The 13,472-nt window shown below is 42.1% G+C and overlaps 1 protein-coding gene across 1 annotated transcript; it reads right to left on the reverse strand.

Annotated features, from left to right (window-relative positions):
- Positions 1–9,611: 9,611 nt before the first annotated feature.
- Positions 9,612–11,846, reverse strand: tmem70 (transmembrane protein 70). Its single transcript, XM_020463487.2, has 3 exons — positions 11,513–11,846; positions 10,978–11,089; positions 9,612–10,861 (listed from the first exon to the last, which is right to left on the reverse strand). Exons 1-3 carry the CDS (start codon positions 11,693–11,695, stop codon positions 10,413–10,415), a joined length of 744 nt encoding a protein of 247 aa, XP_020319076.1. The 5' UTR covers positions 11,696–11,846; the 3' UTR covers positions 9,612–10,412.
- Between the last annotated feature and the right edge of the window lie 1,626 nt (positions 11,847–13,472).

Here is a 13,472-nt window from a genome sequence, read left to right on the forward strand (position 1 = left end):
TGTTTCCAGACAACCTCTGTACGGGACAGTGGTTCAGAGGAAATGGCCCCAAATAATGAATATATTGCAGCCATGGCAACTCATACTGTTCTTCTAGGGGAGAGTGCCTACCGAGAGTCCATAAGCTTTTGAAGCACTACAACGTTTCCCACTTAAGAATAGTATTACATTTTTCAATTTTTTTCAATTATGTCTCCAAATTTCTCAACAGTTATTACGCCATTACTCCAAGCATAAGCATGGACTGGTAGACCATACTGATATCACAACAGGAGTATTATTAAAAATACATTTGTGCATACGCTAACCACAAGGAACACTTTAGAATGTGAAAATACACATGGAAACTGGAAAAAAAACAAGTAGGATTCTAGCTGATTCTGGCATTGCATCAATTAACTTACGCCAGAAACAGAATTACGTATTGCACTTACACTTTGTTGTTGGAAGGAGACCTGTTTCAGACAATAAATCCTATGCGGGTGTTATATTTCTCCCCAATGCACTCCCAATCAACAATCTCTTAATGAATCTACTCTATGGTACTGCGCTCATCAGATATTTGGTCTCGACTGAGGTCTCGTAATGTATAGTCGTAAATGTATAAGCCGTGCGCAATTTCAGATATATTTTTGTCGGAAGAGACAAGGATAAACAGTGTTGGTTACAGGTATATTGCTGGCATGTGAATGGGAGACAGTGTCAAATCCCAATCATCTCCAACTATACACACACTCATATTTCAAGTTAATATATACCTTAAAATCATATTAAAAGTCAATAAATCAATATCAACACACACATTTCACATGTATTCATTAGTTGAAGGTGTTCCACACTCGGAAAAAGTTGCATCTACTATGCCCTGGTCAAAAGGGCAGCCGTTACACCTGTAATACATGCATTACAGGTGTAATAGAGCTAAATTGAGGGGGTCAGCGCTCTGAGGTCGTCCCGTCCGCCCAGTGGCACCTGCTCTTCCCCGTCAGAAGCGCAACATTGCACCCACCCAACGGCTGCTTGCGGGCTGTTTGCTGCCACTTCAAACCCAGCTAGACTGTCAAGTTCCTCACAGCCAAGGCCCAATTATATATAGACCACCTTGTTGGATTCCCACAACCAAGTACGTCATTCAGTTACATATGGTTTCACCTGACAGGCAAGGGCTCTAGCATTGTAATTAAATAAACACAGGCTGAATATGATCATTGTTACTAACAAGAGGAAGGAGCTGCAGCTACTACTTAATTCAAATCATGTCATATGAAAAGAGCAGAGATATGTTAAATCAGATCTCAAAAACATTGTTGAATTAAATCAATGACCCAAACATTTGTGGTAATGTTCCCTAGCAATCACACACAACATACCAAACATTTGCAGTAACATATACACAGCCAATTTATCTGATCATTACAATTATATCAAAAAGGTCCTAGACAGTATTGTGTCCTGGAGTTTTTTATATCTGAATATTGTTCCATCCTTTCATGTTTGGTTAGAGCAGTGCATTCAGAAATCAGATCTGTATCAGGTCAGTTCCTCAATGAATGACAATACTCAGCAGCTGATAATGTGCATCCCCATGAGTCACAGCGGAGGACCAAAATGTTCAGCTGGCAGGCTTGGGTGGGGAGTTAGGGAGGAGGTAGTGTCTCAGGCTTTCCTTTCTGGCTGATCCTCACAGGCTGGAAATACAGTGCATTCAGAAAGTATTCACATCCCTTGACTTTTTCCACATATTTGTTAATGGCTACCTACTCTCTGTACCCCACACATACAATTATCTGTAAGGTCCCTCAGTTGAGCAGTGAATTTCAAACACAGATTCAACCACAAAGACCAGGGAGGTTTTCCAAAGGGCACCTATTGGTAGATGGGAGAACATTTTAAAAAGCAGACATAGAATATTACTTTAAGCATGGTAAAGTTATTAATTACACTTTGGATGGTGAATCAATACACCCAGCCACTACAAAGATACAGGTGTCCTTCCTAACTCAGTTTTCAGAGAGGAAGAAAACCGCTCAGGGATTTCAACATGAGGCCAATGGTGACTTTCAAGCATAGTGGTGGCTGCATCATGTTATGGGTATGCTTATAATCTTTAAGGATTGGGGAGTTTTTCAGGATAAAAAAAGATACGAAATGGCGCAAAGCACAGGCAAAATCCTAGAGGGAAACCTGGTTCAGTCTGCTTTCCACCAGACACTGGGAGATGAATTCACCTTTCAGCATGAGAATAACCTAAAACACAAGTCCAACTATATACTGGAGTTGCTTACTAAGACAACATTGAATGTTCCTGAGTAGCTTAGTTACAATTTTGACTTAAATCAGTTTGAAAATTTATGTCAAGACTTGAAAATGTCTGTTTAGCAAATCAACAACCAACTTGACAGAGCTCGAAGAAATTTTTTAAGAATAATGTGCAAATATTGTACAATCCAGGTGTGCAAAGCTTACCCAGAAAGACTCACAGCTGTAATCGCTGCCAAAGGTGATTCTAACATGTATTGACTCAGGGTCGGCAATACTTATGTAAATTAGACATTTCTGTATTTAATTTTCAATACATTTGCAAAAATGTCTAAAAACATGTTTTCACTTTGTCGTTATGGGGTATTGTGTGTAGATGGGTGAGAAAAGGGGGTATGAATACTTTCTGAAGGCACCGTATGTCCACGATTTGTCCAAACAGTAAAAAAAATAAAAATAACAAGATGACATTTCCTGAATGACTAATTCCATAGCTACATAGTCCTATAAGATATTTTGTTATTTGTTTCATGAGTATGGGACACCACACTGGCTTGTTTCTATTTTCACTCCTTTTACTGGACTTACAGTGCACCCTAGTGGATTTAGTCATCACAAACATTTGTGACTTAATATTCTGACACAAGTACAGTATATGACGTTTGTTGGCATGTTAGGTTGGATTTGCCAAATTAGAACCTTTGAACGCTTGAGTTACTTTGTCTTAGTTATGTCTGATCAGGAATAGCATACATCGTAATGAAGTAGTATTTAAAAAGCTTAGCTGAATGCAAACTTAACTATACCTATTTTACACTACTCTAACAAAATGATGAGAATGTCCACTAACATGCATCCCCCTTATTTCACTTCAGCTGTGATGTTGACTTTCAAGTTTTTCACAGATCGGGTGTTGTCTAAATTCCACAGTTCGAAGAAGACCTCATAATTCCCCTGTAATGAGGCATGATAATGGGACAACACATTAATGACTCAGATCCTTATTAATGACATGTCGCAGAAACCCTTCACAGGGAGGTGTACCGTGGGAGGGTGACTAACCATGGAGGCAAAGCTATTTGTGTCTGAGAAAATATGTACAATCAGGTAAAGAATGATTGGCACCCTTGACAAAGATGGAAAAAAAATACTGTATAAAATAAATAACACAAATACTGATCTATATTGTATGCACATTTCTATTTAATTATGATATTTTATGGGGTTATTTTCTGCATATGCATCTATGTTTTGAGCCAAAACACACCACTGGTGTGCATGGCCAAAGAGCTCTATTTTCATATCATCCAACAAATGCAAACACCTGTAGTATGCTAAATGGTATTTGCACTTGGATTAAAACCAGTGCTATCATCAGATGACTTGAAAACACAGTGGTGGGTTTTGCGTCGAAAGAAAGATGCATACGCAGAAAATAACCCAATACCTACTGTAAAATATGATTATGGGTCTTTAATGTTATAGGGCTACTTTGCTTCCACTGGTCCTGGGACCCTTGTTAAAGGTCAACGGTAGGGATGCACGATATATCGGTGAATATATTGGGAATCTGAAGATATTAGCTAAAAATGCCAACATCGACCCTATGTCTAGTTTAACGCTGATGTGCAAAACCGTAACTTATTATGTAAATATTGTTTCTGCCACCATATCTTACGGCAAAAAAGAACTTCTGGATATCAGGACAGCGATCACTCACCTCGGATTAGACTAAGATTTTTTTGTTCAACAAGCAGGAAGCACAGGATATACTGCGAACACCCGACAAGGCCGACATCCCCGTTATTTGCAAGAGAAAGAGACACAGGTACAGAGTACACAGAGCGGGTGTCACGTTCTGACCTTAGGTCTTTTATTATGTCTTTGTTTTAGTATTGTCAGGGCGTGAGTTCGGTGGTTTGTCTATGTTAGTTTTTCTATGATTTGCTATTTCTGTGTTTGGCCTGGTATGGTTCTCAATCAGAGGCAGCTGTCAATCGTTGTCCCTGATTGAGAACCATATTTAGGTAGCCTGTTTTCTATTGTGTTTTGTGGGTGATTGTTTTCTGTTGTGTGTCTGCACCAGCGAGAACTGTTTTCAGTTGTTTCTCTTTGTTATTTTTGTTATTCCCGTGTTCATTTTAATAAATATGGACATTTACCACGCTGCACCTTGGTCCTCCTCTTCTCCTTCATACGACGACCGTTACAGCGGGGTGCCTCAGAAGGATCCGGAGAAGGCGAGTGGGAATGCTGCCATTACTGTCAATATTACTCGCCAACATATAATCATTGGACAATAAATTAGACGAGGTTCGATCATAAATATCCTACCAACGGGACATCAAAAACTGTAACATCTTATGTTTCACGGAATCGTGGCTGAATGATGACATGGCTATTCAGCTAGCAAGATATACGCTGCACCGGCTAGATAGAACAGCACACTCTAGTAAGACGAGGGGGGGTGGTCTGTGCATATTTGTAAACAACAGCTGGCACATGAAATCTAAGGAATTCTCTAGATTTTGCTCGCCTGAAGCAGAGTATCTTATGATAAACTGTAGACCCCACTATTTGCCAAGAGAATTTTCATCTATACTTTTCGTGGCTGTTTATTAACCACCACAGACGGTCAATGGCACTAAGACCGTGCTCAGCTGTATTAGGAAATAAGCAAACAGGAAACCACTCAGCCAGGGGTGGCGCTCCTAGTGCCTGGGGACTTTAATGCAGGGAGACTTAAATCAGTTTTACCTCATTTCTATCAGCATGTTAAATATGCAACCAGAGGGAAAAAATTATAGATCACCTGTACTCCACACACAGAGAGGCGTACAAAGCCCTCCCTCACCCTCCATTTGGTAAATCTGACCACAATTCTATCCTCCTGATTCCTGCTTTCAAGCAAAAATGAAATCAGGAAGCACCAGTGACTCGGTCTATAAAAAGTGGTCAGATGAAGCAGATGCTAAACTACAGGACTGTTTTGCTGTCACAAACTGGAACATGTTGCGGGATTCTTACAATTGCATTGAGGAGTGCACCACATCTGTCACTGGCTTTATCAATAAGTGCATCGAGGACGTCCCCACAGTGACTGTACGTACATACCCCAACCAGAAGCCATGGATTACAGGCAATATTCGCACTGAGCTAAAGGGTAGAGCTGCAGCTTTCAAGTGCGGGACTCTAACCCGGAAGCTTATAAGAAATCCTGCTATGCCCTTGTGAACCATCAAACAGGCAAAGCGCCAATACAGGGCTAAGATTGAATCGGTTCCGACACTCGTCTTATGTGGCAGGGCTAAACTATTACAGACTACAAAGGGAAGCACAGCCGCGAGCTGCCCAGTGACACAAGCCTACCAGACGAGCTAAATCCCTTCTATGCTCGCTTCGAGGGAAGCAACACTGAGGCATGCATGAGAGCATCAGCTTTTCCGGACGACTGTGTGATCACGCTCTCTGTAGCCAACATGAGTAAGGCCTTTAAACAGGTCAACATTCACAAGGCCGCGGATGGATTACCAGGACGTGTGCTCCGGGCATGTGCTGACCAACTGGCATGTGATGACCAACTGGTCTTCACTGAAATGTTCAACATGTTTCAAGCAGAGCACCATAATCCCTGTGCCCAAGAACACTAAGGCAACCTGCCTAAATGACTACAGACCCGTAGCACTCATGGCTGTAGTCATGAAGTGCTTTGAAAGGCTGGTCATGGCTCACATCAACACCATTATCCCAGAAACCAATTTGCATACCGCCCAAACAGATCGACAGATGATGCAATCTCTATTGCACTCCACATAGCCCTTTCCCACCTGGACAAAAGGAACACCTACGTGAGAATGCTATTCATTGACTAAAGCTCAGCGTTCAACACCATAGTGCCCTCAAAGCTCATCACTAAGCTAAGGATCCTGGGACTAAACCCCTCCCTCTGCAACTGGATCCTGGACTTCCCTACAGGCCGCCCGCAGGTGGTGAGGGTAGATAGCAACACATCTGCCACGCTGATCCTCAACACTGGAGTCCCTCAGGGGTGCATTCTCAGTCCCCTCCTGTACTCCCTGTTCACCCACGACTGTGTGGCCAACACCATCATTAAGTTCGCAGATGACACAACAGTGGTAGGCCTGATCACCGACAACGACGAGACAGCCTATAGGGAGGTCGTCAGAGACCTGGCCGGGTGGTGCCAGAATAACAACCTTTCTATCAACGTAACCAAGACTAAGGAGATGATTGTGGACTACAGGAAAAGGAGGACCGAGCACGCTCCCATTCTCATCGTCGGGGCTGTAGTGGAGCAGGTTGAGAGCTTCAAGTTCCTTGGTGTCCACATCACCAACAAACTAGAATGGTCCAAACACACCAAGACAATCATAGAGAGGGCACAAAAAATCCTATTCCCCCTCAGGAAACGGAAAAGATTTGGCATGGGTCCTCAGATCCTCAAAAGGTTCTACAGCTGCAACACCGAGAGCATGGTTGTATCACTGTCTGGTACAGCAACTGCTCAGCCTCGGAACGCAAGGCACTACAGAGGGTAGTGCGTACGGCCCAGTTCATCACTGGGGCTAAGCTGCCTGCCATCCAGGAAAAAATCAACTTTGATTTGATTTGATGTCAAAGCTGAAGTGCATACCTTTATAACGTAGGTACATGATGTAATGACACCATGTAAAATGTTGCTACACGTGTAACACAGCATTCCTAGCCTAGCCCACAATGTCTGCAGTGTGGATCGAGCAGTCAACAAGTTGAGCAGTCATTTGAAAGAGTAAGTAACATTTCAGCGAGACAACTCAATGGCGAAATCCATTAACGCCAAGATTATGGAATTCATTGCCCTTGACAATCAACCATTCTCTGTCATGGTTGATGTTGGTTTTCGCCGACTGGTCGAGCACCGGAGCACCCTACCAAGTGCGCTATTTTTCAGATGTTGCCCTACCGGAGTTACACAGAGATAGCGTCACCGCTATTAGCTTCATGACTGACATTTGGACCATCTAATTCAGCCCCATGAGCATGCTGAGTCTGACAGCAGAGTGGGTCTTTGAGGATTTCGTACTGAGGAAAATTGTATTTCATGCTCATCAATGTGCTGGTTCTCATACCGCTGCTGCCATTTCAATGGCATTTGAAACATGTTTGAAACTTGGAAACATGAACACACACCTATCTCCATTCAAACAACTGACTGGAGAAATAAGCTCATCAACTGCGTCTGCAGCAGACATGATACCATCTGTCATGGCATTGAAACACCTGCTCAACAAAACTGCCGACACAGGCCGTGAACAAGCGATTCGGTGGCATTCTCTCTTTACTGGGTCGACACCATGCTCGATGCTAGGTACAAGGACCGCTACTTTGATGCAGAGAAGAAACAGGGTTTACGTGAAATGTTGCATACACAGCTGGTTAATATGGAAACAGACACAGTGACAGTGCGCACCGAGGAAGAGAGGCCACGGACAGAGAGGGCTGAAACTTCACTGCTTTACATGTATGATGAAATCCTGGTTGAGACTGAAACGACTGAACAAATGAACAACGAAATAGCAAAGCAAGTAAATGAAAGAAATTGGTTTTGATTATGTTTTACAAAATAACTTTTTGGTCAGTGTGACGTGTGTGTGTAACCTTTATTTAACTAGGCAAGTCAGTTAAGAACAAATTCTTATTTACAATGGGGGCCTACCCTGGCCAAACCCAGACGTCGCTTGGCCAATTGTGCGCCTCCCTATTTTTCATTTAACATTTATTTAACCAGGTAGGCTAGTTGAGAACAAGTTCTCATTTGCAACTGCTACCTGGCCAAGATAAAGCAAAGCAGTGTGACACAGACAACAACAGAGAGTTACACATGGTGTTCCTATGGGACTCCCAATCACGGCCGGATGTGATACATCCTGGCTTCGAACTAGGGACTGTAATGCTGCTTCTTGCACTGAGATGCAGTGCTTTAGACCGCTGCGTCCATGTGTGTGTGTGTGTTAACTATTTAACTGTACTAGAATGCTTAAAAGGCCACTACATTTTAAATATGGGTATTGTTTTTTTCGGCAAGGAAAATATCAGATATCGGTATCTGCCAAAAATGTCATATCGGTGCATCACTAGTCAACAGCGTCACTAACTTTACCCAGTACCAGAATATTTTTACCAAAAACCTGGTTGCCTCTGCTAGGAGTCTGAAACTTGGCCACAAGTGGATCTTCCAGCAAGTTAATAACCACAAGCACACATCAACATTCACAAAGAAATGGTTAATTGACCACAAATCACAAATCAACATTTTGCAATGGCCATCTGTCTCGGGACTTGAACCCCATTGAAAACCTATGGTTTGAATTGAACAGGCGAAGGATATCAAGGATCTGGAAAAAATAATGTTTGAAGGAATGGTCTAAGGTCACTCCCAATGTGTTGTCCAATCTCATAAAATATTTTAGAAAAAGGCTCAGTGCGGTTATCCTCAGAAGATGATATTGAAAACAGAGGTGCCAATCATTTTGACCCCTATATTTTTGGGAAAAAACTAATATTTCTCTTTCTCTGAGCAATTGTATTAGTATAAAATAATATAATTGTACTTTTTTTGTTTGTTGCATAAAATATTGCTCAGTATTTGTCATATTTTATAGTCTTTTTTCCTCATCTATATTTAATTTTTTAAATGTATTTATTTAACTAGGCAAGTCAGTTAAGAACAAAAAAATTGTTTCAATGACAACCTAAGAACAGTGGGTTAACTGCCGTATTCAGGGGCAGAACAACAGATTTAAACCTAGTCAGCTCAGGGATTTGATCTTGGAAACATCCGGTTAGTAGTCCAACACTCTAACCACTAGGCTACCTGCAGCCTTTGAGTTATCAAGGGTGCCAATAATTTTGGACCCGACTGTATTTTTTTAAATACAATACATAGAATGTGGTTTTCCACAGTAAGAACAGTACTCACTTTTGGGAACCCACCATGGGCCCTGAGATAAAAGGGAACGGTATCATGTAGGGATTCCGCAAAGAGGTGTGGAGTATCTCACACGCAACCACCAGAAGTTAAATTAAACAGCTTACAATTTCTAAAAGCTGGACTAGAGGATCGATATAAATGTTAGTTTTCTGATACATACCTCCTTTGAGAATGTTACATATTTTCAGATTCCGGCAAAAGTAATCTGTCTCAGAAAATTCTATGTACTTCCAATTCTTATACCAGACACACACCCAGAAACCAATGTGGCTCAACTGGAAGTTAAACTAAAGGATAGTGTGTTAGCTATGGGTTAGGCCCAAGGCTGTTTGAACTGTCATGAATGCAACAAGACTAGAAAGTGTTTACAATGTATATTGAAAAATAAATCAACTTAAATTCTCACATGAAATCACTGAGTAGGTAACTGCAAATACTGTCACTCCATTGTTGCAGAGTGACATTGTCAGAAAATGTATACATTGCCCCTGGTAAAAGTGTCAGATTAAATATAGCAAACAACTTCCAGACACCTAGTAGTTCTGGTATTACCTTACTAGATTTATCTAAATGTTATAAAATGTTGTACATTCTCTATTTGGTCACACTAGATAAGTATATGGAAAGTGCTGTCCTACCATGCCAAGTATACCAGGCTTCAATACGTTCTGAAAAGCAAAGCAATCTCTGTCCATAAGCAGCCCAAAAAATTAAAACAATACCCAGGATTTGAAACATCATGGTAATTATTGCAACTGAAATTGAAAGATACTCAATGGTTTAACTGCCAGTCTCCTGTTTTCATGCAATATACAAACTGCTAGACAGTGCCCAAAACATAAGTAGGAACTTGTCATTTTTCCATCAGAAAACTGGCAGTTTTTTTCTGAAGAGAGGCATTGTTTGAAGCAGAAAAACACAAAAAAAAATCAAAACAGTCATGTCAGGCAAAATGTACTTTTCCAGCAATGACATTATCCATTTTTTTATTCCCATAATACTCCTCTACATCTGTACATGACCTCTTCCTAGTCACCAACATTTCAATGATTCTCTTTAACATTCTATTGCGACTACACTTTAAGTTATTCGTAGACACACACACACACACACACACACACACCATTCAGCAGTTTAGACTGCAATTATCTGTAGAAATCGATTAACTTTTATTTGGATTATCATCCAAGTCTTCCGTATCAAATGAAAAGGGCTTATCGTAACCCATGAGGTGGTTATAGTCATGAGGAAGTGGGAACAGCATCGGGTTCACAAGCATAGACTTCTTGTCGGCATAGAATGTGGTTAACATTTTGCTGACACTCGGTATCTTGACCTCACTCTGACGGAACACAGTCTTTTTCTCCATCAGGAGGACATTGTAAGTGACAGCTGTGTATGTGTCAGTGTCCTGGTTGTGGTACAGGCGGACCACATAGCCTTTGGTGATGATGTGGAGGAGGATGGGAGTCAGGAATGTAAAGAAACCGATGACACCGCAGAAGGCACCTTTCAGCACCAGACTCTGAACACCGATGCCCGTCTTCAGAAGGATGTATGGCATCACACAAAGGCTGGCCCCGCTACTGGTGTAGGAGAACATCTTCACACCTGCAACAAACAGACAGAAAATACAGTATTATTAAAAAGGTGCAATTTATGTTTAGTTATGCAGTGATATCACTGATGTTGATGATAGTAATAATGAGATGATAATAAAGTAATACCTCGAACAGCGTTGCCGAGGCTCCCTGAATAGATCAGCTTCCCCTCTTCAGAGTGGCAGGTGGAGGATGTAGACAAGTTGCGGTCCATCCGCTGTATAGAGGCTAACTGTACCTGGGCAGAGATGGACACAAATGGTAAAGTATTTATTTCCATTCAATGTCTGCTACAATTTATAACATAGAATGTATCCATTTAAAATAACCTCCATTCAAGAATGACCTTTTAGAATGAGGTCTTGAAGAAATTGTTATAATATTGCATCATTCAATCATGCACAGAAGTTGTAGATTTTAATTTAATACCTAACGCACTTTAAAAGTTAACGCACTGGCCTGTACAACCAGGCTAATCTGCAGAGCATGAAGTCAGACATAAGAGCTGTAATTGATAAATTATCGAACGCAGAGCCAATAACTAGCTAGTCAGCTAGCGAACATGATATCATTTCATATGGAAAAAATGGCTGATAGGACATATATTCATTGAATTGAAGTAGCTGATACATTTGAGAGAGAAAGGAATAAAGCCAAATACCTTGTTAGACGCATCATTGAGAAACGACCTTTTGGCAGTGTGATACAATTGCTCTTGGGTCTTCAATGGCCGCCTTCTACACGCGTGAGAAGCAGGCCTCCCACGTCGGAGGGCAGCAAATTGGATACTAAACGTTTGCGAAATACCAGTACGTAATCCACGTGCAAAGTGAAGCTGAAACATTGTAAAATAATAAAGTTAAGCCGCCTTGGCTAGCTTCTTTGCTGACTATCTAGTTAGCTAACTGAAACTAGCATTCACAACAGAAGCCTACAAACCCAACCCACTTTCTTATTCTGTGAGAAAGGCTATACGGACACGGGACCATAGAGACCCCCTAGTGGCCAGAAGGCCGCACCATTTTAATGTAGTCAACTGGGTGGGACTTTCAACTTCATTGGCTAATCCCTCCTGGTGACCCTCATGTCCAACCGGGTCAGTAGAATAGATCAGGCGATCGTGAATAAGAAAATAGACTACCTAGAAATGGAGATAGATCAATGTCGCTGTCCTTGGATGAAGGAAGATAACGGAAGTAGATGCAAGAGCAACTTTCTACTTTTAAACTCGGACAAAACAGAGATGCTTGTTCTAGGTCCCAAGAAACAAAGAGATCTTCTGTTGAATCTGACAATTAATCTTAATGGTTGTACAGTCGTCTCAAATAAAACTGTGAAGGACCTCGGCGTTACTCTGGACCCTGATCTCTCTTTTGAAGAACATATCAAGACCATTTCAAGGACTGCTTTTTTCCATCTACGTAACATTGCAAAAATCAGAAACTTTCTGTCCAAAAATGATGCAGAAAAATTAATCCATGCTTTTGTCACTTCTAGGTTAGACTACTGTAATGCTCTACTTTCCGGCTACCCGGATAAAGCACTAAATAAACTTCAGTTAGTGCTAAATACGGCTGCTAGAATCCTGACTAGAACCAAAAAATTAGATCATATTACTCCAGTGCTAGCCTCTCTACACTGGCTTCCTGTCAAAGCAAGGGCTGATTTCAAGGTTTTACTGCTAACCTACAAAGCATTACATGGGCTTGCTCCTACCTATCTCTCTGATTTGGTCCTGCCGTACATACCTACACGTACGCTACGGTCACAAGACGCAGGCCTCCTAATTGTCCCTAGAATTTCTAAGCAAACAGCTGGAGGCAGGGCTTTCTCCTATAGAACTCCATTTTTATGGAACGGTCTGCCTACCCATGTCAGAGACGCGAACTCAGTCTCAACCTTTAAGTCTTTACTGAAGACTCATCTCTTCAGTGGGTCATATGATTGAGTGTAGTCTGGCCCAGGAGTGGGAAGGTAAACGGAAAGGCTCTGGAGCAACGAACCGCCCTTGCTGTCTCTGCCTGGCCGGTTCCCCTCTTTCCACTGGGATTCTCTGCCTCTAACCCTATTACAGGGGCTGAGTCACTGGCTTGCTGGGGCTCTCTCTTGCCGTCCCTGGAAGGGGTGTGTCACCTGAGTGGGTTGATTCACTGATGTGGTCATCCTGTCTGGGTTGGTGCCCCCCCTTGGGTTGTGCCATGGCGGAGATCTTTGTGGGCTATACTCAGCCTTGTCTCAGGATGGTAACTTGGTGGTTGAAGATATCCCTCTAGCGGTGTGGGGGCTGTGCTTTGGCAAAGTGGGTGGGGTTATATCCTTCCTATTTGGCCCTGTCCGGGGGTGTCCTCGGATGGGGCCACAGTGTCTCCTGACCCCTCCTGTCTAAGCCTCCAGTATTTATGCTGCAGTAGTTTATGTGTCGGGGGGCTAGGGTCAGTTTGTTATATCTGGAGTACTTCTCCTGTCCTATTCGGTGTCCTGTGTGAATCTAAGTGTGCGTTCTCTAATTCTCTCCTTCTCTCTTTATTTCTCTCTCTCGGAGGACCTGAGCCCTAGGACCATGCCCCAGGACTACCTGACATGATGACTCCTTGCTGTCCCCAGTCCACCTGACCGTGCTG

This window comes from Oncorhynchus kisutch, linkage group LG27 (genome assembly GCF_002021735.2).
Source record: "Oncorhynchus kisutch isolate 150728-3 linkage group LG27, Okis_V2, whole genome shotgun sequence".
Taxonomy (NCBI): Eukaryota; Metazoa; Chordata; class Actinopteri; order Salmoniformes; family Salmonidae; genus Oncorhynchus; species Oncorhynchus kisutch.